The sequence below is a fragment of the Oxyura jamaicensis genome, chromosome 23 (assembly GCF_011077185.1).
Source record: "Oxyura jamaicensis isolate SHBP4307 breed ruddy duck chromosome 23, BPBGC_Ojam_1.0, whole genome shotgun sequence".
NCBI lineage: Eukaryota > Metazoa > Chordata > Aves > Anseriformes > Anatidae > Oxyura > Oxyura jamaicensis.
Genome location: NC_048915.1, coordinates 2,727,432 through 2,751,723, shown reverse-complemented (window position 1 = coordinate 2,751,723; position 24,292 = coordinate 2,727,432). Strand labels below are relative to the sequence as shown.

Here is a 24,292-nt window from a genome sequence, read left to right as displayed (position 1 = left end):
TTGGGGCGTCTGGGGGGGTCCCAAGGGACAGGGGGAGGATCTGGGGGCATCTTGAGGGAGTTCTCAAGGTATTGAAGGAGGGTGGGGGGTGGGTCCTGGGGGGGGGCAGCGGGTGGGGGAGATGGGGATGGAGCAGCCCTGGGGGTGCTGAGGGGGCCAAGCAGGGGGGCGTGGGGTGAGGAGGGCTGGGCTGGAGGCACCGTGGGCACAGGAAGCTCGAGGAGGGGGGGCAGGGGTGTGAATAGCTGCGGCAGGACGGTCCCTGCCCCGGAAGGCGAGGCCTTACCGTGACCCTTGTGCGTGGGCGTCGGGCACAGCTCAGCACTTGGGGGTGAGTCTGGGTTTCCTCAGGGATCACCTGCGCCACGGTCCCTTCCTGTCACCCTGCTCCCGGCCCTCCGGGGGGGGGGGGGGGGAGGAAATGTTTGGGGTTTGACGAGCGCCTGAGGCGGGGTGGGGGCCGGCAGGTTGACCTGGGCTTCGGGGAAACGGCGCGCTGCCTCTCACCGACCGCTTCTCTCGTGGCAGGAGTGCCGCATCGCGCATCCCATCGTGAAGTGCACGTACTGCAGGACCGAGTTCCAGCAGGAAAGGTGAGCGTGGCCGCGCCGGGGAGCCCGAGCTCTGCCTTACGGCCGTGACGTTTGCACAGCTCTGTGACTGAGCCCGAAGTGTGGAAGGCGTGGGAGACCTTTGGTCGTCTTCGCAGGGCTGTTGGGCGAGGCAGCGTGCCTGCGCGGTGCCCTCGGATCTCTTCCTCTCCCCTGGGTGTTTATTTTGGTCAGCACTCAGCTGCATCACCCACCGAAGGCTCTGGGTACACCTGCCCATGAGTTTTCTCCTCCCTGATCCCCCAGAATTATTCCTTAATACGCTCCCTGTGCTCCTGGAAGTCACAGCGGAAGGATAGGGAAACCCAGAAGCTGGTGGGCATGAGGCGTGCGGATGTTGTGTGGGGTGTTCCTCCCTGTGCCGTTGGACAAATCACCTCTGCGCTGACCCGTTCACCTCGTAACTGAGCGCGGACCTCCCCCAGAAGTGAGGCTGCCGCTGCTGAATCACGCCTGCTGCCAATTAGGCGGCGATCAGGCGCCTGTGTTTGTAAGGACAAAAAGCTGGCGTCATCTGGGGATGCCTTAATTAAAAGGTACCTCCTGGTAAGGCCGCTTTTTGCCAGATTATCCTCGAGCAGATGGGGACAGGAAGCGCACTTTGATACCGGAGTCCCCAGTGAAGATGAATGCGGTCTCGTCACTGGGGACGGAGCCCACGGGGGGATCCCAACCGCGGAGGTTTCGTGTTCTTGGGGGAAGTGTTAATGAAATGTCCTTCTCCTTCCCAGCAAAACCAACACGATATGCAAGAAGTGTGCTCAGAACGTGAAGCTCTACGGCACAGTAAGTGAGCGGGGCCCCTTCGCCCCAGCCTCTTTTCCTTTCATCTTTCTTGTCTTTATCCTGCTGGATCCCAGAGCAGTTTCTGGGCTGGCTCTGTTGGAACAGCACGACTGGTCGGTAATACGCAGGTCCCTCAAGCGTGAAGCTTTTACCTTCCTCTTCTTGTAGTACGGAAAAGAGCAGCTCTGCATCGTTTTAGACCAGGAAACGAACTATTGGAGATCCAATAGAAACAAGAACACGGTCACACAAACTGAGACTGCCACAGGAAGCAGGGATGAATCCGTTTTTCCTGCTTTTCTGAAAGCTGAAGCAGAGATTTAGACCGATTGTATTTCGGTGATAGATATTTCTGAAGATTTCCTAGCACTTGAGAAATGGCCGAGGTGTCACGGCTAAAAACACGCTTAGCTAGAAACCGGGGGTCCAAATGCAGTTATTCCTCCTGGATCGACATTGCAGCGAGATTGGCATGGGGCAATAAATGTTCTGAAGCGCTGGGGAGAAGGGGAAGGACTTAATGGCGTTAGAAGGCGCTACAATATTGGTTGCTCTTGTTCCTTAAAGCCCAAACCCTGCCAGTACTGCAACATAATCGCAGCGTTCATCGGAAACAAGTGCCAGCGCTGCACGAACTCCGAAAAGAAGTACGGACCGCCGCACTCCTGCGAGCAGTGCAAGCAGCAGTGTGCGTTTGACAGGAAGGATGACAGGAAGAAGGTCAGTGTCTGTAAAAGGAGCCCGAGGAGGTAACGAGGCTGCTCGCAGCGACCGTCCGCTCTTTCAGGTGTTCCCTAGCTCTTCTGAAGGGGGTGCCTCTTGGTTGTGAAATAGTTTCTGGAGTTGGGCTCTGCCGCGGGAGCTGATGGTGGAGGTTTTTAACCTTTGAGTCCCCCTGCTGCTTCGCCAGGTCTGCTGGGCAGGATCTCTTGAATTTGGCCGGAGGGTAGGTGAGGTGGCAGAGGAGAAGGGGCCTGGGAGTGAAACGCGAGGTGCCTGCTGGGGGAGAGGGGTGGGGAACAGTGTCGGTGCCATTTGCCTGCCCTGGTGAACGGGTGATGTCTTACACCTGTAAGCAAAGCCTGGAAGGGACTGAAGTTAGCATAAGTTAGCTGCCGTTACTGAGTACTGCCCGCATCACACCAGCAAGTGCACTTCTTACCCTTCCTGGGCTCCCAAGGGATCCTTTTCGAGTCGCTGCTTGTTGGTGTGTGATCTTAAAGCCTGAAGGTGCTTCTTGTCTTCGCTGTGCTTCGTTTGCGGGCAGGAAGCAGGACAAAACCGTCTCTCTTTCGTGCCCTCCAGGTGGACGGGAAGCTGCTCTGCTGGTTATGCACGCTGTCCTATAAACGGGTCCTACAGAAGACCAAAGAGCAGTGCAAACACCTCAGCAGCTCGTCCCGAGCCAGCCTGCAAGAGAAGGAGCAGTACAGCAGGCTCAGCAGCGGCAGCCATTACAACAGGTAACCTGCACGCCCCGTTCTGTCGGGCAGGGCTCGCTCCCAGGTGAGCGAGGAGGATTCCTGGCTGCTCCTCACGCCTTGCTGCCCTCCCTGGAGTAACTGCGAGCGCTGCCTCGGCTTCGGGACCGTGGAACGGTGATGGGTTTGGGCAATTTTCTGCTGTTCGGGGGAATTTGGCCAAGTCAGGCGTTGCTGCGCTGCAAACACTGTTGTTCTGGTGTAGGCTTGTAGCTGCTTAGCGATTCGACTTGCTGAACTTGTGTACAATTAAAGCCAAATCGCGTTTGTAAAACCTGATTGAAATGCAGATTTGAAGCATGAGTTCCTCACCTACCTACCGATCTGGCTGACGCGTTGTTTTCTGTTTATTTTTAGTCTCCAGCTGCTCTTCAAGGAACGACTTTTTATTGTTGGTTCTTGTGCTAGGAAACCTTGTCTTAGTAGGCTCAAAGTGGGTGGGAGTATTTAGCTGCTCCTCTCTCTTTGACTGCAAATCGTTCAGGTTCTGACATACGATTTCCTCCTTTTTCTAGCCAGAAAACCTTATCCACCTCTTCCATTCAGAATGAAATCCCAAAGAAGAAAGCCAAGTTCGATGCCATATCTGCCAACGGTGACAGGTGAGCCTGCTACGTGGGGAAATTGCGGGTGGGCGGCCTGGCTGAGATTGATGCAGGAGAGTTGTGTGCGGATAGCAGGAAGCTTGGTGCTAGAGCAGGGATCTCGGGCTCTGGGACCCGAAGGGGCTGCGTTAGCAGCTTTCCAGAACCCAGCAGGGCCGCGTTACTTGGCCTGTAGACACGGAGTGGAAAAAGAAAAGAATGCCTGGCACCTGTACCTGCTAGAACAGGAGCTGCTTGTTGGCTGAGCTCACCAACGGGTACAAAAACCGCAGCCAGCTCAGCTTTATCCTCTCCCTGCAGCTACGGGGAAGGGGTGGCTGCTGGCTGCGCTGCGGAGCTGTGCAGTTTTTGTGCTTTCTGGGCTGTCAGACTGCTCTGCAGGGAGATGGCCTCGGAGGAGAGGATCAAAACCCACCTCCCGTTTCCCCTCCCGCCTTCGGGGGGAGGGCCAAGCAATCAACCAGCTTTGCTCGACGCGGCCGGTCCCATTCTGCTGCCACAGTTAGTGCTGGATTACGCTGGCTGCATGCGCAGCAGAACGGGACTCGCCAGCAGAAACAGGAGATTGAGATGGATTTTTTTTTTTTTTAACTTTTTGATGGTCTTGTACATGCATATTTTCATTCCTCCCTTTCCTCTCTGATTCTCAGCGTTCCTTCCTCTCCCGAGATGCTTTGCCCCCCTATCCAGAGTGCCCCGTCCACGTTGGCGCAGGGGGCTGCTTCCCACCCGAGTCTCGGTGCCCACCATTGTCCTGTTTCTCAAGGCACTGACATCCTGAAGTGAGATCACCTCTTGTTTTCTCCCCCCCTGTTGCCCTCCCTCCCCGGGAACTGTCTCAGACCTGGAAACTGCCCCTCTCGATGGATCTCCTTCCAAACCGCAGAGAATCGGGAGCGTGGACCAGAGCGCAGGCTTTTTTAGTGCCAAAGGGGTCGTTAGAGCAACTGGTAATTAATTGCCGCCTGCTGCCTGCCTTGAAGGTCTCCTCAAGATCACATCACCTCTCCCGTAGATACGGTTAACATCTGGGCAACGTTCCCTAGTAGGTGGTATGGGAAAGAGGATTTCAGTGATTTTTAGAGGGCAGCGATTCCCACAAAGCGTAGGGAAATCCTACAACTTGGCACCTGAATGGCATTTCCTCTTAAAATCGGAAGAAATTAAGGGCTGACTGTGGCTTGGGAGCTGTGCTGAAGAATCATCTGACTGCCCCTAACGCTGGGGGAGCCGGAGGAGAGCCAGGAGCCAGGTCTCTGCCCCAGGGCATAGCCCGGCAGCGTTGCTTTCCCTCCGCAGCCCCGTTATGCCCCTGCTCCCCGGGCCGCAGCACGGTACCAGGCGTTTTTATCTGCTCGTTAAAGCCCGGGCTGAGACCCAACAGCTCCTTGTAGCACCGCTGCCGGTGTGAACCTCCCCAGGAAGCAAGAAGTCTAGTTGCTAGCCATTTGCTTGCGAAGCAGGAGCAGCCGTTAGAGGAATCAGATGCCTTTCCTTCTGTTTGCTCTCACGTCAGATGTGTCAGTCCCGGCTCCTGCCAAGGCTTTGTGGTCTCTGCCACGGGCTCTTGATGAGTCCCAGTAACGAACCGGGTGCAATTTTAGCAGCTCCTGAAGGGCTCCAGCAACGCGCCGTGGAAAAGGCGAGCTGCAGCTGCCTTAAATAGACACAGGGCCGCGATTCCTGAGCGGAATGATAATGGTGCTTCATTAAGGGTGATCGTGGAGCCGCTGAGAAGGAACGCCCCCCCAAAAGCCTCCCCTTTTACACCCTTTTCTTCAAGGCCCCCCGGAGTCAGCCTGGCTCAGGGCCTGCGGCGGGGCACCAGGGTTTTTGTCAGCGGGGTGGTACCGAGGGGCTCCTCCTCGCGGGGTGAGCTCCGAGAGGATTTAACAGCAGTGCTTTCAGCACAGGGAGCAGCTCTCCCCGGCGGCAGCTCCCAGCACAGCTTGCAGCAGCCCTTGCCTCACAAACCCCGCTCTCCTGCCAGCACCCCGGGCTCTCCGGTGTGCCCCTGGGCCTCCTCACCCGCTTCTGCCAGGGCTTCCTTGAGTAAAAACGTTCTCAGTTGCGTGGAAACGTCCTGGCTTCTGCTGAAAGCGCTAGGATTTGGGCTGAACCTGCTTTTGCTGCTGTTAGGGGAAGTGGGAGCTCAGTGCTGGTTCCGGCGGGTCTGGATGGATTTTGGGGAACTTGCTGTAGGCTCGGTCGGCCTGCTTGGTGCCTGTGTACAGCAGCCTGACTGAAGTAGCAAAATCTTTAAGCCTGGCTTTTATTTTGCCTAATTTCAGTCCTTTAACAGGTGTCGAGTTTCAGGCAGTCATTTTGGTTTCTGTTCCACTCACTGGAGAGGCAGGTGCCTGGAAGAGCTCCGTTTTTAACCGTCTCCAGGGCAAGCAGTGGAAGCTCATCAAGTCCCTTAATTGGCAGGATGAATTTGAGGCTGCTCGGACTCACAGAGCCCACACCTCTCTGACCAGCCCCTTGGGATGGAGCTCGCTTGTAGGGGCGATGTGTTGGGTGGTGGTTGTTGGGTTTTTTTAATTATTATTTTTATTCTTAATCTGCTAAAGGAACGATGTGTATCTGTCATTCTTCCTTCTAATTTTGGAGCCTCAGGCTTCCTTAACGCGGAGCTAAAGACAGAGAAAGCTTTCAATATTGACTTGTCACCCTTAAAAGGGGGGGGGAAGGGGAAGGGAAAGCTTCATTAATTTGCCCACTGACACTTTTGAGGGTGGATTTCACAAAAAACCTCCCTGGGCTCCACGTCCTCGGCAGGAGGATCCGTGGAGGCCCCCGAAGCTCAGGTTCCAGCCCCGTGCTGCTCCGCAGAGGGCTGGTGGCCCTCCTGTCCCTTCTCCCCGCTGGGTGGCAGGGCCGCGCTCGCCTCCTGGCTCCGCGGCTGCTCGCAACGGGAGCTGCCAGGGAACCGATGATTCCTGCCCGAGCTGCTCGGGGAAACCGAGCATCTCCCCGCTCTGCTCCTCACCCCGGGACACAGCAGGAGGGAAACTTGCCTGGGCAAGGCAGTGGTGCAAGCCAGAGGTTGTTCTAACCGGTAGGATTCAGTGAGGAAGACTTTATTTCACTTATCTTCCCTGTGTGGAGGCTGCTTTTTCTTTTTTGCCTCCTTCCTTTCTCTCCTCCCCAACATATTTGCGCTGAGTGGGAAATTAAAGCTACTGTTAGCAACGGCGAGCTGCCGGAGCACCCACCAGCACGCTGCAGAGCCTCCGCTTTGGGGAAATTGTGCTCAGGAACAGCTTTAAAATGGAGGGTTTCTCCTCCGGCACGCGTGCTCGAACCTCTTCTGTGCCCGAGGGCTGCCCAGGGCGTCGGGGCAGTGCTAAACCCGGTGTCCCCGGGGACCTGCCGTGACTTGGGGTGGCTTTTCTGTCAGCGTGCCGCAAACGTGCGCGGTGCTTCCGCTGCGCTCTGACTTTGCCTTTGCCAAGCTTTCTCTCCCGGTGCCGCGGGGCCGTCCTGTGGCTTTCAGGGCTGTGAAGCTTCCCTCTGTAGGTTCCCATCTGCCGCCACGTCCTCGCCCTCCAGCCCGATCGCCGCAGGCTGTGCTTTTAATTAGCAGTTGGATTCTTTCCAGGCACCGGAGGAGCCCCCCTGCGTGAGGGGAGCGGCCGGAGCAGCTCTCCATCCGGGGGGCTCGGAGGTGGCTCGGAGGTGGCGGCGTGCTTGGGAGAGGCAGCGGTGGGGGAGCTTTGTTTGGCTCCGCACCCTGCCCGCCCCACCCGCTGCAGCTTTAGAGCTGAGTGTAAGCTTCAGGACGTGTGCTGGCCTACTCGGGAGGCTTTCAAAAAATGTCCGAATTCAGGCGAACCCTGGCTGTTAATCTTTATGGCAGCAGCGCTGGCTGATGACTTCAAGCCTGGCCGTTACCTTCTAGGTGAAGCTTTGTTGCCTTTTATTTTTTATGACAGTTAAATTTTTATACAGCCGTTTCAGGTGTGTGTGGCTGGGAGTGCGCTGCCCTTTTAGCACCGAGAGATAAAAATCAAGCTTAGCGTTACAGCGGTAAGGAACAGAAGGCAGGCAGAGATCAGGTGAGCTCCCCGGGCCTGTGGCTGCAGCTTATCCTATCTTGTGATCTGCTGGAGCGCGGCGCTGGGGGTGGCTGCCTAGATCCTGGGTGTCTTGGAGGAAGAGGCGTGGATTACCTCCGCAGGAGGGTGACTGACGTCCGGACAAGTTCTCAGCTGGTTGCTTAAGTTCAGAATAGCTGGCTGATGAGCAGTGCCCCCGGCTGTTTGTCTGTCTTCCTGAAGAGCCCTTCCTGCTCTGAAGCGCTCACGAAGCTTCTTCCTACGTTGCTGTGTCATGGTGGAATTGAAATACCAAAGTCCAGCGTGTCTTCTTCCCCTTTTCCCTGCTGAGGACGGGGCTGACTTTAATCTAGGTGTCTCCTTTGGCTTTGTTTGTTTAACTCGGGGGTTATTTGTGTCTCTTTCATGTTCCCTCCTTGCCAGGATGTTTGTTTACACTGAGTGCGGAGCTTTGCTGTACATCCAAGGACTGCCTGTGAGCGGAGAGAGTTCCTAAAGTGGTTGCGTAAAGTTTCGCGAGCTCTCTGATTGCTGCCCTCAGCTCTTTGGTTCGAAAAGGGATCGTTACTGCTTGATTGCTGGAGGTGCTGCCTGCTGTTCGCCCCCAGCAGCCCCGTGTCCCTGCTGATCGTGCCAAAACACAGCTCGGGTTATCCCAGCCCCTGTTCTCAGGTGCTTCCCAAATTCTCTGGGGGATCCAGGGCAGGGATCCAGGTAATGCCTCCAAGACCCTGCGTGCTTGGAGGGCACAACGTGTGTCATCAGTGATTCCTCTTCTCCCCCGGGTGCCGTCTGCCTCGGTGAGGAGAAGGGGTCGTGATGAGAGTCCTGCCCTGTTCTTTGCTGCAGCTTCTCTCCGGACCTCGCCCTGGACTCTCCCGGCACTGACCACTTCGTTATCATCGCCCAGCTGAAGGAGGAGGTGGCTACCTTAAAGAAGATGCTGCACCAGAAGGATCAGATGATTCTGGAGAAGGAGAAGAAGGTAGAGCCCTTGGCTTGCTCCCCTCCCCACAGCATGCCGCCAGCTGCCGCGTTCACACAGATCACACTCCAGCAGAGTCTAGCTTTTTTTTTTTTGCTGTAACCAGCAAGAGGCTTCCCGGCTGTCTCCAGGCTGCCTCCTTTCTGAAGTTAGAGGCTTACAGGAGCCACCTGGGGGGCTCTCATTTCATAAAGGGTCACTTTCCGGCCAGTTTCAGACCCCTCCATGTGGGGGCAAGGCAGAGAGGAAACCTGCTGCCCTGTGCAGGGTGAGAGAGCAGCACCCTGGGCGCTTCTGCTTCTCTGTGCAGCTCCGTGGGCCAGTTTGGGTCCTGTTGCTCTCCCCCTGCTCCCCCCCAGCATGTTTCCAAACTCGGGTAGCCTCCCACGACTTCTGCAGAGGCGTTCTGTGCCGCAGGGCGCATCCGGGGTGAAGGCGGTCACTTCTTCTTCCACCTCATGTGCTCTCCCCTGCTTTATCTGCAGATCACCGAGCTGAAAGCCGACCTGCAGTACCAGGAGTCACAGATGAGGGCAAAGATGAACCAGATGGAGAAGACGCACAAGGAGGTCACGGAGCAGTTACAGGTGACAGCATTTCTCTTTTAATTCGCTGAGCTGCGCCTAGGAGTGACCGAGGACACTCCTGGTGCGAACACCTCATGAACCTTTGCGCAGGCAGCTCTGCTAACGCTTCTCAGCCCTGTCCTCCAGCCTCTCTGCTCTGCCACCGTGCACTGTAACCCCTCTTTACATCCTTCGTGCTGCTCTCTGCTCGGGCTCAGGCCCTCTGCGTTGTAAAGCGCTGTGCTGTGTCCCTTGTGGACCAGCTGGGAACCATCAGACTCCTTTTACCCGTTGCCAACCTACTTCAATTTACCTACTGTAGCTCCTAAGGTGATTTGTGGGGCCGGTAAGCAAAGGGAACAAAGGTGGGAGAAGCAGTCGGCAGTTCCCTTGGCGCTCTATCTCCGTCGTCCAAATCAAGAAGTCCCTGAAGGGAACAGGGAGAGCAGGATTTTTGTCACGGCCGTGGTAACGCCAGGCAGGCTATCAGCCTGACTGCGTTCTGAGCCGCTGGAGAGATCGGGTCAAAGGGGAGCTGGTTACAGGGAAGAAGTCAGCCTTAGAAATGAACTTTGCACCCTTTAATTGCCCCGGGGTTTATAATGATCTAAAGCCCTAGCAATGAGAAATGGGAGGGGATAAGACAAAAGGCTTATATTCCTGCTGAGAAAACAGCCCCTCCTCCGTCAGCACACACCCAAGTTAATTATTAGAGGGGAAGACGGGGTTCGGAGGCTGAGGTTGCTGTCAGGAAGCTGGTGCCCACGAGCTCCTCTGCACAAAGCACGTTCTTACGCGACGTAAGCCTGCCTGAAGGCTGCGGGGTGTGCAGGGGGCTGGGCGTGCTCCCCACCCCGCGAGAGCAGGGCAGCGCTTCGCTCTGCGGTTGAGGGAGCGCCGACAGCCAAAGCCTTCTGCCTGTTCCGCTTTTGTGATCCTGTTTCAGCCTCGAGCTGTTTCTGTCTCGTGGCTTTGGGCCTGCAAAGAGTGACCTGATGTCCTTGCTCCGGGTCCGAGCAGCTTTCCCTTAGCACAAACCCCCCAGCTTTGGGTTGCCTCGGCAGCGCCAGCCGAGGGCTGACAGGGAGATGCCCTCCCTCCTTGCGGTGGTTTCCCGAGGCAGGGCGTGCTGCTGGCTCAGCGTGTGTCCCGCTGCTGCCTTTTGCTGTAGCCAAAGGAGGATGTCTGTCTCGAGAGGCTGCTGGGAGGCATCCGGCAGCTTAAACTTGCTCGGTTCTGAGGGGAAAGAGGAAGCGTCAGCCCCACGAGCAGCTTTACCCGCAGCCACCCTGGCTGGAGGGGGGTTTGCATGTCTGCCGCCCGCTGCTCTGTGCTTGGCTCGGGGTGGGACCGCCCTGAGCTCCTCTCTGCTGTCCGAACGTTTGCCTGCAGCTGGTGCTGACTGAGGCTCTGGAAACTTTCTTCACTGATGCCAAAATAAAAGTTCAAATCCTCCTGGTGTATTGTAGGTGCCTTCGAAGCATTCACATGATTTTAAATGTGCTCTTGGGTTATTTTGTCTCTGCACGGGAGCGGGGGGGAAGCAGGGGTACGGTGTTCTTCCAGTCTGCAGGAGGTAGAAGCAGCTGCTCTGCCCCACGCAGCACCGGCAGGGTTTAATTCCTCTAACAACCTTCGTGTATCCGATCGCTCACCGCAAACCAGCGCGGAAGGGCCGTGGCTGGTTTTGTGCGGGTTCTGCTCCTTCTCCTGCCGGTGCGGCATAAATAACCGTGTGGGCCAGAGGTGAGCGAGCTCAGGAGTTTGTGAAAAGGGACCAAAGAGCCTTGTTCGTAAGCTGCTGCGATTTTGAATTCGGTGCGAACCAGAGAGCCGAGCTCCTCCTCTCTTGGTGCCCTGGCGGGTTCAGGAGGCTCCTTGCAGGGACGCAGGCAGCGCGGCGCTGGGTCCTGGTAAAACGTTGGCGGCGTCTCAAGACACCAAGGGTGAAACAAAGCCGGAGAACAGAGCGAGCTGTTCCACCCCGCACACCAGCGAGGATGCGGGGTAGGAGAGGTTTGCCTTCGACTCGCTAAAACAAGGGTCAGGACGGGGCCTTGAGTCCCTGGGGTTTTTCCCCACCGCTTCTCGCGTTGTCAGACCCCCTGGTGGAAGAGGATTGAAAGCCGGTCCCAGAGACCTTGGCGAGTGTCCTTGGGTGGTTAGTGCGAGTCGTGGATGTCCGAGTTCACCACAGCCCCGTTAACCTCCCGCCTGCCTGTCCTGCAGCAGGGGGGTGCGAGGGGGAGGGATGGGAAGAGCCCCCCCTGGGCGGTAGGGGTGAGGTGCTGGACGTGACCCGCGCTGTGATGCTGCACAGCACCATCTACCTCCCTCCTCACCGGATGCAGCAGGTTCTGCCCAGGCGATTCTAGGATCCCAAGAGCTAACGATGAGCCCTGCCATTAAATACCCGTTTTCACTGTGTTTCCAGGCCAAGAACAGAGAACTCCTGAAGCAAGCAGCTGCCCTATCGAAGGGCAAAAAACCTGAGAAGTCGGGAGCAATAACCTCCCCTTAGAAACCATCCCCCCGACCTGGGAGCTTTCCCCAGCACTAGCCAAGGAGTCGAGGAGGCCTGCCTGACCGCTGGAAGCCAAAACCTCAGTGTTGTCACTCTCCCACTGCCGCGGCCTCGACGGAAACTCCTGCCGTGTGTTGCCTTTCGACAGCATGCTTGAGTGTGTCTGGTTTCCATCTCTGCTGAACACCGTTCCGCACCGTGGCGCTCCGCGGGGAGAGGTCCCAGCCACCCCACACCCCCCAATCCCCCCCCCCCACCCCGAAGCACTGCTGACTGGAAGAAGCATTTTCCCGACCAGTTACTGCCACTGCCACCTCTTTCTATCCGCGACCAGGAACCTGCTGCATTAGGGACTTCTCGCTGGGTTCGGACCTGCTGCTGTGAGGCAGTAGCCAGGCGTCGCGCAGCTGAGACGGGAGCCGCGTGCGGTGGGAGCTTGATTTGTCTCGGACTGTTCCCTCCTCAAAAGGAAGCCGATAAATCACCAGCCCGACAGACCTTCCTGGAAGGCCGTGCCGCTGCTGAGAACGGTTCATCCGCCCCAAAATGGGGGCTCTGTTATCTTGGAGGGGTTTCATTTTTCTTTTCCTTTTCCCGGTGTCAGCCTGGCAAAGCCCACTGCTGGCTTTGGTGTTTTCCTCTTTTTGCTACGATAGCTTTTGGGTTGGGCGCCAGGGCGTGATGATCCGGACACGGCCCCGCCTCGTCCCACCCCCGGTTACTTGGTGGCCTTTGGGGCTTGGCGGGATGGAGCATCTCTTTCTCCATTTCTTCACGCGAGGAGAGCTCGAGGCTTGGCTGCTTCCTGTGCTCCCCTCAGCCCCTGGGTCAGGCTCGCCCTCTTCTCCCCCTCTCCGTGCCAGATGCAGAAGCAGAGGCCAGGCTGACTCCGGGAAAGCGCTTACTCAGGCAGCAGCCCAAGCCAGGGAGTGTTTCTTGGGGCTCTCCGGGGACATTTCTCGCTGCTGATTAAAAGCCAGCAGAATCAAAGGGCTACGAAAGTTCCCTGCACCAGGGATGCGCTTCTCAGAAACAGCTCGAGAGCCGCAGCGGAGCCCCCAGAGCCAGCAAGGCCACCCGGGGTGGGCGCCCCCCAGGCTCCCCACGTCCCCTGGAGGAGGGGGACAAAAAGCACTTGGCCCCGGGGGAAAGCAGCTCTGAGCTGCACGAGCGCTCCTGGGCATCGATTGAGGGCGTGCGGAAACATCTCAGGGTTCGGAGACCCGCGGGGCGGAGGAGGAGGGGACGACACCTTAGGTGGAAAGGAGAAAAGCTGCCCTTCCGAGGCAGGGCTGGCAGCTCTGTCAGGGGTTTTATGAAGCTTTTAACTAGACAGCGTGAGGGGTTTTTCTCTCCTTTTTTTTTGTTGCTAAAGACGACTTTTACTCAAAGGCACTTTTTTGATGTTGGCTTCCGGCATGGAAGGAGCGTGCTGCAGCATCAGACACTCTGCCACATCTTTTTTTGTTGTTGTTCTTTTTTTTTTTTTTTTTAAGATCCTTCTGATGTGAGGAAGAAAAAAAATGTTACACTTTGCCGGAGTGTGACAGCAGGAAAATACTCACCTAATTTTATACTTCACACGTTTTTAGAAACTGAGGTGCATTGGTGGGATTTTTTTTTTTAACTTGGGGGCTTTGCTTTTTTGCTTCCCTCGAGCTACAGAAACCAACAGAGGGAGGAGGGCCCTGTACATACTGGTAAGGTTTTTTTTTTTAATTGTGACAAAGTTGAGTAGCCGATACTTTGTAGTAAAAACATCGTTCCTTTGTATGTTTGTAACGGAGATTTTAAAAAGGGATGCTTTGATTTGTACAAAAACTCTGACAAATGTTAAAGTGTTTAAAAAAAACAACCAACACGCCTCGTCTGTGTGTGTCTGATACTTCTTAGAAGGAAAAAAAACCCAACCCCGCTTCCCTGCCTGGCCCTGACTCGTCCCCTCTTGGCGCCCGCCTGCTCCAAGGACTGCGGTGCAGCCCCGGCTCTGGTGCCGCCGCTCGCCATTGTTTGCCTCGCTCCGGCTTCGCTTTCTATCTTTCAATCCTCCCGACCCAGCCTGTTGCTAGGATCCGCGTTACTTGGTTACATCCCAGGACCGCTCTGCCTCCGGCGGAGCGCATCTCTCGCATCCCAGCCGCGCGACCGGAGGCAGAGCGCAGAAACAATGCGGTCCCCGTGGGGGAACAAAGAGAGGGGGGGGTGAGGGCTCCTTCCCTCCAAGGTCCGGGTTCAAACGATGCCAGTAAGCACCGCTTCTGCCTTCCCTTTACCTCAGCGGTGAGTGGGGCTGTTCAAAGGGAAAACAGCTTGGATTTTATTAAAAAAAAAGCTGCTAATTTTCCAGCAGAAGGTGGTAACCGAAGCTGGTTCCCCTTTGGAAGCACCCCAGGCCCTTGAGGGAGCCCCGGTTCAGCCCCTCGGCTGTCCCTCGCCTCCTGGCACGTGCCCTGCTCCCCTCCTGCAGGGCCCGGGAGCTGTCCTGGCCGGGAGTGCCTGGTCCCTGGGTGCTGCCTGCAGTGGGAAAATGCAAGCGCTGCCTCTGCTGGAGCTCTGCAAAGGTTTTTCCCAGCTCAAAATCCTCTTTTTCCAAGCCCAGAGTTGCACGCAGAAAGCGGTCGCTTGTCTGGGACTCATTAATGCCGGCAGGTGCCCTAATTCTTAGTTAAACACGGGGGAGGAAAATAGTTCCTGTGGAAGGTTTTTGCGGGGTGTTCCGTCCTTTTAGTGAGTTACCCTTCCAAGCTCTTTGGCTTCCACCCCCTGAGAGGGGAGAGGCTGCGTGCAGCCAGGTGCTTGTGGACGGAGGCGAGGACGGGTTTTGGCTCGCCCTTTTCGGCTCGCCCTTGCCCCGTCTGGCTTGACGCCCTCAGGAATCGTTGTGGCAGCCCTGGAGGGCGGCACCTGGGGGTCCTGTCCCACCGCCCCAGCACCTTCCCGGCGTGTGGTCCGCTTGGTGTTAGTTTCAGGGACGGAGAGAAGACCAGACAGCAGCGTTCTTTCCCTCTCTTTGGGGAAGGCCCCAGCTCTTTTCCCTGGCTGCGGTTTCCCACCTGAACTGGGGGTTTCTTCCCCCGATTTGCTGGGCTCCAGCACGCTGGATGAGCCCGGAGCCCCGGCGAGGCAGAGGGCAGTAACCACAGGGAGAAGGAGCAAAACCAGAGCACGGCTCCTTCGGTGCACCCCCTGCGCCCTGTGGCTGGGAGCCTTCCTGAGCTGGGTTCTGCATCCCCAGCCTTCAGCAGCGCCTTCCTCCTCCTCCTCCTCCTCCTCCTCCTCCTCCACCTCCTCCTCCTCCTCCTCCTCCTCGGCTTTGCTTCCCACCAAAGGTGCCGAAGTCGCAAGCCGAAGGCCGTTCCCGGGCGTGGAGGCGAGCTCCCAGCCCTCGCCGGGGCAGCGCCGCAGAAGTGTGCCAGTAGGACGCGGCGCTCGCACGGCGCCTTATCTCTGCTGAGGGCAGCGCAAACCTCGCTGCCGTATCCTTGAGCGTGCCCAATTATCCCCGTTTACAGCAGGTAGGGAGGCAGATAAGGGCTGATTTGCCCAAGGCTCGGCCCCGAGTCCTCTGGGAGAGCTGGGGCCGCGCTCGGAGCTCCCAGCCCTCGCTCTGCGTCTCCAGGGGCCGCCTCGAGTCGGCCCTGGCGGAGCTGCAGGGAGGATTTTGAGTGGGTTGCGGGTGATTTTTGCAATTCCCAGCCAGGCCTCGGGTGAGAAATGACTGGCTCCTGCCTTTATCTGCTAGCGCACACTTCCTTCTCTTCTGCGGTTTCTCCACTGCCTCTAAAGCAGTGTGAATGTTTGCAGAAGGATCTCTCTCTCCATATATGTATTTATTATTTGGGGTTGTGATTGCTCCATTTCGATTTCAAAGCTTTAGGAAAATATGCTTTTGACGGCAGTTGAAAACGGCGTTACGTACCGATCTCAGCCACCCGAAATTGGGGTCAAAAATGAGACTTCCAGGTCAGTGCTGCTCCCCGCTCCACCAGCTTCGGGTGAGCTCGTGTCTGGCTGCCCCTCGCCTGCCTCCGGCACAAACCTCTCCCGAGGATCCAGGAGCTCAAAGGCTGCAGCTTCAGGAGTGCTGACCTGGGCGGCTGAAGGTGGCCGGGTCTTCAGGGCACAGCAAAAACCTCTTGCAAAGCATTTCTTGAGATCTCCTAACCGAGAGGATTCGTTGTGTGTGTGCGCGTTGTTGTTTTTTTTTTTTTTAAAGTAATTGCTTGCCTAAATGTCTGCTCTCCAAACTTACAGGCCCCTTGGCAAGGAGCTGGGGCTTTAATATGTGAATGAATAAACTGTTCTGCAGCCTGACCGCGTGTACCTGCAGCAGCAGTAAACCCACAGCAGAAATAAACCCACGTAACCCGCCGGTGATTCCCCAGAAACGCGCTCCCTTCCCCTCCTCGCCTAATTGCTGGCGCTTTCTGGGGGTGCTGGCTCACGTGGCGTGCCCCAGGGGCAGCAGGTTTGGGCTGAAGTGTCTTAAAAAAATAAAATAAGGTTCTTAAAATCCTTCAAAGTGGCAGGAACTTGTTTTGTAGCTGGTCGGGGAGAGGCGAGCACCAGCCTTGTTTTGGAGGGGAGGAAGGCAGCACGCCCCGCAGGCCGGAGCAGTGACACGAGCAGGCTGAAGAGACCAGAGCAGGGAGCGGGGGCTGCTCCGGGGGTGATTCGGGGGCTTCAGGGTGGGGAAGGTCCGGCACGGCCTCGGGATGGTGCCGTGAGAGGTTTCTGCACAGGAGGCTCGGCCGCCCTTTGCCTCCTGCCCGAGGAAATCTCTGCAGGGCCAGGAGTCCAAAGGCGTTTTGGCTGCAGCCCCAGCCCTCGCCAGTGCCAGGGCGGTGCGCAGGATTTGGTACCCGCTACTGCGGCACATCGGGGGCTCTCCACCTCCCTCCCGCTGCTGGCGAAGACCCCAGAGCCACGAGGAACCAGTACAAACCAGTACAAGCCACTGTTCCTATTGTGTTCGTGCTGCTGGGGCTACGTCCAGCTGCGTGCCGTGCAGGTCCTGCAGCTCCTGCTGGTGCGGGTGGTGCGGCAGAGCTGAGGACCACGCTCCGGCTTAGCTCCCCTCCGTGCTCCAAGCAACCCAATCGCTGTCAGGCTCTTCCTCCAGCAGAGAAATTCCCTGCACCCCATAAGGAATCCGGGCACCCTTCCTGCATCCCATCAAGGCCAGGTGCTCGGGGTACCAGTTTCTGGACAGGGGCCAAGCGCAGAGGGAACACAAACGGGCTCACCAGGTGCCCCAGCACCCCCTGCACGGTCCTGCGGTGCCTGCCTTCGTCCCTGGGGTTCGGCCCGGCTGGACACCGGGGTCCTGGGGGCCGGGCAAGGCAGCGGCTCGCCCCAGACAAGCTCGCTGTTTGCTCGAAGGTGACTTATCTTGAGCAATCCGGCCGCCTTCCTGTTTAGCTTTCTTACCGCGCGCCGTGGAACTAAATCAACAGACTTGTACAGTCAGCATCTCGTTAACTAGGGCGCTCTCGCTCCCTGAATAATTAGTGAGCCGTTGCATGTTTCCCATGATCTTCCGAAAACAGGGAGTTTGGGTTCTGCTCTGGGTTTCCCCTCGAGGAAACGCCGCCTCTCCTTTGCCACCCTGCTCCTTTGCCACCCTTTTTCCAATGAATATCTAACGAGCCTCTGCGCAGCCAGGTCCACGTGTGCGAATCAGCACAGGGAAAACCCTTCTTCCATTTTATTTCCTAGCATCGATACGCGAATCAAAACATGACACCTCAAGCACTTTTGGATGAGGCCTGCAGGATGAAAGGACTCGAGGAGCTGCAGCCTGCTTGGGCACCGCCCGGGATCACCTGGGTTCGCTCCTGGCTCCGCTGCTTCCTCCCGGGGATGTTCGGCTCCAGAAGCAGCCCTGGGGCCGGGTTCCCCTCCCGGGTGAGCTGCTGGAGCTGGGATAACCTGGGCGAAGTCAGCCTGAGCGTGGTGGGGGGGGGGGTTTGGCACAGCCCCGAGCTCCTGCAGCGTGCTGGAGTGCGAAAGGCAGCGAGCAGAGAGAAGCTGCCGAGGGTTTCCCGACTTTTCTAACCTGGGAAATTTCATCCGGGCTAAGAAGGAGAGTGGGGTGTTTAACCAAATGCGTGGGCTCCGGGGGTATTTTAGGCTGTTACGTGTTTTTCCTATAAGCACACAGGGATGTGGATAGAAGGGATCTGCAGTGGGAAGGGGCTGGAGAAACCTTTGGGGCCAGCTCGCACAGCTCGGGGCACAGCGGGTGCCGGGCACAGCGGGTGCCGGCTCCTCGCGGCTCAGAGGTGGCGGCAGGTCACCTCCTTCTGCCAGGCTGCTCTCGAGGCGGGGGAAAAAGCTGCTGACAGCCCAAGCCGGCTGCTACGTGGGAAGGAGCACTGCAAACAGGCCGGGAAAAGTGCTGAGGCTGCAGGTAACGCGCCTCTAATCGGCCGGGGTCGGCTGACCTGGGGCTGCGGAGCAGATGGGGGGATCGCGTGCCGCTCCTTATTGCCGAGCGAGTGCACAGCCGGCCGCACGCTGCCCCTCCTGCCCTCGTCTGCACGGCGCCGGCCAAGCCCCGGGTGAACGTCCTCCTACAGCCCTCGGTGCCTTCTGGTGGGGTGTTTTTATATTAAATGCTTGGCAGCATGGCTAGCCCCGGGGTTGCAGCTCCAGGGTGCCCGGGCGCATCTCAACCCGCAGCCCCTCGTGTCCCGAGCTTGCTGGGGGGGCACAGAGGGGGTTGAGATGCAGCCCCCCGCCGTGCTGCAGAGCAAGGGGTGGATTTCAGCTCCGGGCTGATGTGCTCGGAGCAAAGCACAGCTCGTGGCCTCGGGTGGCCCCAGCTGGGCACCCAGCAGCGTCTTGGTGCTTTTCCTCTCCGGCTGCAGGAGCGGGCGGTGGAGCTGGACCAGGTGCTGGGGCTCACCTGGGGATCGTTCCCTTCTGCCCCCCTCGGCCCCCAAAATGGGGCAAACCTGCCGGGGTCTGTGCTGTGCGCGTGTCCACCCGAAATGACACCGCCCTGGCTCGAAGAAGCCACTGGGGCTGCGCTCTTGGCTCCTGCGCTCCCGCCTCGGGGCCGCACACGCATCCCCTCCCCGGCTGCCATCCCGCGGGTTTGGGGCTGGTAACGGGGTGGGGGCTCTGCCATGGGGGGGTGACCCAGGGCAGGCGCCCAGCTGACGCTCACGGGGCAGTTTTTGGGGGGAGAAGAGGGGTTTTGGGCTATTAGTGCCCTGCTTTCCCCCAAACACCCAGGGCACCAGGTGCTCATTACCAGGGTGGGGAGCACCCCAGGTTGCGTCCAGCCCCACTGAGCCCCCGAGTGCTCGGCCCCGTGCTAATTCCTGCCACGTCCCGACACCCAGCTGCTCAGCAAGCTGTCGCTGCCGCTCCCAGCAGAGAGCTGAGCCGGAGCAGAATTCGGCCCCTGTCCTCCAGTCCTGCCACTGGGGTGGACAAACCCAGGCATTTGTCCTCCCTGTGAGCAGCGGGGGTAAAATGGGAACCGGTGGCTCCCCTGGGTGGATGCTGAGGATTTGGGGATCTGGGGGTTGCCTCTCCGTGGCCCTGGGGCATTCCCAGCACCCTCTACCCCAAAAAGCGCTGCGGTTCCCCCCCGGCTGGCGGGGCAGGCTCCCCTCTGTAGCCGTTTAGAGCTGGGTGATGGGGGCTGAAACGGCATCACTGGGTCCTGGGGGGGTGGATTGCGGGTCCGGGTTCCACTCTGAGCAGGCACGATGTGGATTTGGCTCAGACACAATTACAAACCCAAACCCTCTCCCAAATCACGCCAGTGCGAACCCAGAGCCAGCAGCTTTGCTGCCCAGCCAGGGGGGTGGGCAAGACGGAGACGACGTCCTCACACCCGACGCCACCCAGACCCCGCAGCCCTGCTGCAGAGCTGCGCTCGCAAAACACCCCTAAAAACCAGCCTGGGGGGGTGGGGGGGGGGGTTCTGCAGGGCCCCGTGCACGGGGAACGGAGCAGCCGAAGAGCTCCGAAACTCGCCCTTCGTGGGGCTGGCACGGCAGCGAGCGCTCCGCGCTGAGCGGGCTGCGGCTGTGCCACCGGCACCGTGCCGGAGAGGCCGCGGCCACGGTGGCTTCGCCGGCGGCAGCGCAGAACCCGAGCCGGAGGAGGCTGTTGCCAGGCAAAGCCCGAGTTGTTTGTGCAGGGACTGCTGTTTGCTGGACTTTGCCATGTGCGGGCTGTCAAGCAGCACCAGATTGTTATCAGCGCCGCTGTCTGGGGCTGCTGGGGCTCCGTTTGGGTTTGGTTTGGTCTTTTTTTTTTTTTTGGCTCCTTTCCCTTCTTTTCGGGGCTGGATGGGAGCTGGCGCTCTGGTGGGGCGGGAGGCCGTGCCCACCGCTCCCGGCGTGTCTCCGCACCCCGTTAAATCCACCCGCAAAGAGGCAGGGGGACGGGAGGGGGGCACCCAGTGACTGCCGGTGGTGGCACCGAGCCACGGTGGGAGGGGGGCAGCAGCTTCGGACAAACACCACTGCCCATAAACAGCTTATATTGTTTTATTTTATTTTATTTTATTTTGTTTTATTTTATTTTGTTTTGTTTTATTTTATTTTATTTTGTTTTGTTTTGTTTTGTTTTTTTATTCTACTTTGTTTTATTCTACTTTGTTTTATTTTATATTTTCTTTATTTTATTCTATTTATTTATTTTACTTTTTTATTTTATTTATTTGATTTTATTTTCCTTTATTTCACATTTCCTCCCATGCCCCTTGCCCCCAGCACACGCCGGCTCCCAGCGACCCCCGACCCCCCTTTTCCAAGCCCTCTCCCCTCACCCTTCACCCCCAAAAAACTACATCCCCCAGCATCCCCCGCGCGCCTCCCCTCCCTAATTGGCTGGGAGGGCAGGCGGTGGCCACACCCCCGAGACCCCATTGGCGGAGGCGAGGGGCGGGGCGGGGCCGCTTCCCACGCTCCCGGCTTTATGAACGGAGCGCCCGGGGCGCGCCCGGCTCCCGCAGCCCCCGGGGCCCGATCCTGATCCCGCAGCCCCCCCGGGGGCCCGATCCCGCAGCCATGGCAGCCTCCTAGCCCCGTGCCCGCGCCCCCGTCCCGGTGCCATGCTGGTGGCCGGCTCGCAGCGCTGCCCCTCGGGGCTGGAGGAGCGTTTGGGGTGCGGGGCGCTGCGGGGCGAGGAGGTAAGAGCCGGGTCACTGCCCTCGGGGATGGGGCCGGCAGGGGGAGAACGCCGCTGGGGTGCGGGGCCGTGCTGCTGCCCCGCTGCCCCCACTGTTTGTGTGGGTGGCTGCGCTGTGGGGTCCCGTAGGGGTGGGGGTCTGGGGCCCCCCGGGTGCCTGCGGGGCTCTCGGGGGTGTTTATGGGGTTCCTTGGCCAAGGGGGGGGGAGAGGAGGGGTGGGGGAAGCACCTGCGGGTGGGGTGGCCCTGACACGGTAGGGGGTGTTCGGTGGCTGCACGGGGTGGTCTCGGGGTCTCCAGCACCCTCTGGGAGTGGGCGCGCAGTGGGGTGGGCACCCTGCCCCCAGGTCTGGGGGGGAACCAAAGGGAAACTGAGGTAGGGGGTTGTGGGGGGGGGGGGGGGGGACGTGCCCATGCCTCCTGGGTGGGCAGCTGTGGGGTGTGGGGTCTGTCCCGTTGGGTCTGGCAGCTGTGGGGTCTGTCCTGTTGTTCTTCCTGTGCTGCCGTTCCCCGGTGGCTCTGCGGGTCGGTCTCGTGGCGTTTTGGAGCTGAATTTGGAGTTTTTGTCCCCCTTTTGTCGCTGTGCCCCCCCCCCCCCCCCCCCCCCGCCGGGAGGGGGAGGGGGGCAAAAAACAACCCCGGAGCCTGCGCTCAGCCAGGCAGCCCATGGGGCTGCTCCTGCTGGAGTCTGGGGCAGGAGTGGGTTTTGGAGCGGGGCTGGGAATGAGTTTGGGACCCAGCCTGCCCCGTGCTCCCCGGTGGCGTGGCGCTGATGTGGGTCACACCGGCACCGAGTGCTCAGTCCCTGTCCCAGCCCTGCTGTGGCACCCACGGGGCACCGTGCAGATGGGGACGGCCACGAGCAGCCTCTAGGGCAGGGCACCAACACACCGGGTCCTGCGTGGCCGGGTTTGGGACCTCCCTGAGCTCCCCATCCACCCGGAGGCCTGGGGAGGCCAAAACGGGAGCCTTGGGATGTCTGTGGGGCTCTGTAGGACCCCCCTGTTGTGTCTGCCAACAAGTCTGGAGTTACCCCTATTAGCAGGGCTGGTTTTGGGGGCGCGTCAGGGGCCGATGGTGGTGGGGCAGCCGCTGCCCTTGGTGCCCAGGGGGTTGCACTCGCGCGTTGGCTCCGTGCGTCAGCGGGGCCGGGACCCGGCGCTGCTCTCGCCCCCCGGTACAGCCTGGGATGGCCTCGGGGCCGAGCGACGGTTTTTGGAGGAGTGAACCCACTCTGTGGGGCGTCTGCGCTGGTGTTTGTTTAACCTCTCCTTATCGGGAACGATTTTCCAACACCTGACTAAGCGCTGGCACAAGCTCCAGGGCTCTGCTTGGCACCATGTCCTCCCGCTCCCGGGGCATTAACTCCTTGCCTGGCCGCCTGCTCGGGGTCAGAGACCCTCCGGCCACCCCATGCCCACCACAGCCCGGCAGCAGGCTGTGGGACTGCCACGGGATCGAGCGTCGACGCCGTGCCTCAGTTTCCCCAGCCGCAGAAGCGGGCGGTGAGCTGCTGTTTGGCAGCAGCGCGGCGAGGGTTAAGCGCAGTGCCCCTTAGGGATTGCTTAATGCAGCAAAACATGACAAGCCTCCGCGCAGCAATGATTAAAATGCACCTTCAAAGGTCACCCTGGGCTGTCACCGAAACGCAGCGGGACGGTTTGCGCTCTCCGGCTCCCCGCTGCTTTCGGCGTTTGAAGCCTTTGGGGTCCCGCGGCTTTGTTCGTGGGGCTTTTCCTTTGTTCCCCGTCCCGGGCAGCCTCTTGGAGCACCGAAGCAGCTCTTTCCCCATGGGTCTGGCAGCCGTGAGTCAGAGCGGCCACCTCAGCACCTGCGGCAGCGATGGCACGAGCCTGGTCCTGCTGTCACCCCGCGGTGACTCAGGGCAGGGCCACCCCGTGCGCTCAGCGCCACGGGGACACGGGTGCCGCTGGGGTGCCCGTGGGGCCCTGCTGGTTGCGGCCCCGGCCAGGTGCAGCCGTCGGAGCCCGCGGAGCCTCGCTGCCCATCACGTGGGGAGCGCGTGGCCGCGCTGACAGCTGCTGCCTGCCCACCTCGTGCCACCCCACGCCCCGTCCCCGCTCGGCTCGGGGTGCCCCGTGGCCGCCCACCGCCTTCGTAGTGCTGTGGGGGCAGCCGGCGGGAGCGGCACTCGTGCCCGAGCCTCTCCCCTGGGGGAGCCAAGAGGCGGCCGCAGGGCTCTTCCCTTTGCTGGGCACCTCTGAGAAGACCCCGGGGAAGCTCCTGGCCGTCCACTGAGGGTGGGACGCGCTGCCGTGCCATCAGCATCCCCGCCTGTCCCGGCGCCCTGGTCCTGCCGCGCCATGTCCCGTGTCCTGCAGGTGAATCCGCTTGCACGGGGCCGCGCGCTTTGTGCCAGGCGTGGTGCTGGCTGCTGAGCGCGGGGCCGGGGGCAGAGCTGCGCTTCGAGTTTCCCCTCGCGTCGGTGGGCTGCGAGGAGCCTGTCTGCCTCCCCGGAGGCTTCTTGGCTCTGGTGCTGGGTGATGCGCTCGCTTTCCTTGCGCTGGTGCTGCACGCTTCCTGCATCTCGCCCAGCCATGGCACTGCCTTGGCCCTGCCCTGCCCACCCCGGGGAGCCTTTGGGTTATCCGGGGGTGGAGGGATGCGGGGTTGGGAAGGGAGAACGGGGCAGTTGGGATGGGGAGAGGACTCCTGCAGGGCTGCAGGAGGGAGGAATGCAATGAAATGAGGGCCGTGCCTTCACCCCGTGCCTGGGAGCAGCACCCTTGCCGTTGGTCCCGGCTCGGTGGTTTTTCCCCGCAGCCCGGGGCTGAGTTGTGAGCAGAGGCAGCTCCCCGGGGCGCCCGCTTTCCTCCCGAGTGAGGGTGCTGACAGCGCCCCGCTCTCCCCCCTCCACGAGCCGTTTATTTCGGGCTGTGGAGGCTGGCGGGCGGCCAGGCGTGCCTTGAGGCTTCGCTCGGGCTGGGGCTGCGTTTGCCCGCAGCAGCGGTGCCCAGAGGTGCCCCTGGGGTGGGGGCACCCAGCCCCGTGCCGTGACCCACCCCCCCGTTGCTGTCACCAAAACGGGACGCGGCTATTTTGAGCCCGGTGCCGCACGGGGATGGACTCCGGGGCTCGCAGGCAGGGGATGTGTGGGGCTGGCAGGAGCCGGGCTTCGGTGGCCGAGCGCCGCGTGCCGCTTGCCCAGGATGGTGGCCGGGATGCGATGGGGAAGGGCTGGAGGGGCCGCGGTGCTGCCCCCGGCTTTGGGCAGCAGAGCTCAAAAATCCCAGGGGAGGTGACCGGGAGCAGGTCCCGGCACCTCGGTGCCACCCCGGATCCCGCTGGCTGAGGGACCCCAGAGCTGGGGGGGTTCCTGCAGGGAAGGGGACGTTGGTGCTTCCCCTGCCGGGGCCGTGCCCGCACGTGGGTGCCGCCGGTGCCTGCATCCGCAGCGTGGCTCGGAGGAAACGCTGCTGGTGCTGAGCTGCTGAGCGCCCCTTTCTGCCCCGAGCTGCTGCTGCCCTGCCTGGCCCTAACCCGAGCCAACCCCTTG

At 59.8% G+C, this 24,292-nt stretch overlaps 1 protein-coding gene and 1 long non-coding RNA gene across 2 annotated transcripts in view; one reads left to right on the top strand and one right to left on the bottom strand.

Moving 5' to 3' along the window:
- Positions 1–13,483, top strand: part of FAM76A (family with sequence similarity 76 member A) — a 43,616-nt gene extending 30,133 nt beyond the window's left edge. The window contains exons 2-10 of the mRNA XM_035345856.1: positions 468–593; positions 1,343–1,397; positions 1,965–2,117; positions 2,703–2,860; positions 3,394–3,480; positions 4,134–4,265; positions 8,394–8,529; positions 9,015–9,116; positions 11,530–13,483. Coding sequence (XP_035201747.1) covers positions 468–593; positions 1,343–1,397; positions 1,965–2,117; positions 2,703–2,860; positions 3,394–3,480; positions 4,134–4,265; positions 8,394–8,529; positions 9,015–9,116; positions 11,530–11,616 — 1,036 coding nt within the window. The 3' untranslated portion in view covers positions 11,617–13,483. The remainder of the gene's footprint in view (positions 1–467; positions 594–1,342; positions 1,398–1,964; positions 2,118–2,702; positions 2,861–3,393; positions 3,481–4,133; positions 4,266–8,393; positions 8,530–9,014; positions 9,117–11,529) is intronic.
- Positions 13,484–20,654: 7,171 nt separating this feature from the next.
- LOC118177753 overlaps positions 20,655–24,292 on the bottom strand; it is an 18,138-nt gene continuing 14,500 nt past the window's right edge. Inside the window, exons 2-3 of the long non-coding RNA XR_004755912.1 lie at positions 21,795–21,798; positions 20,655–20,791 (exon numbers count right to left, since the gene is read on the bottom strand). This is a non-coding gene — a long non-coding RNA (uncharacterized LOC118177753). The remainder of the gene's footprint in view (positions 20,792–21,794; positions 21,799–24,292) is intronic.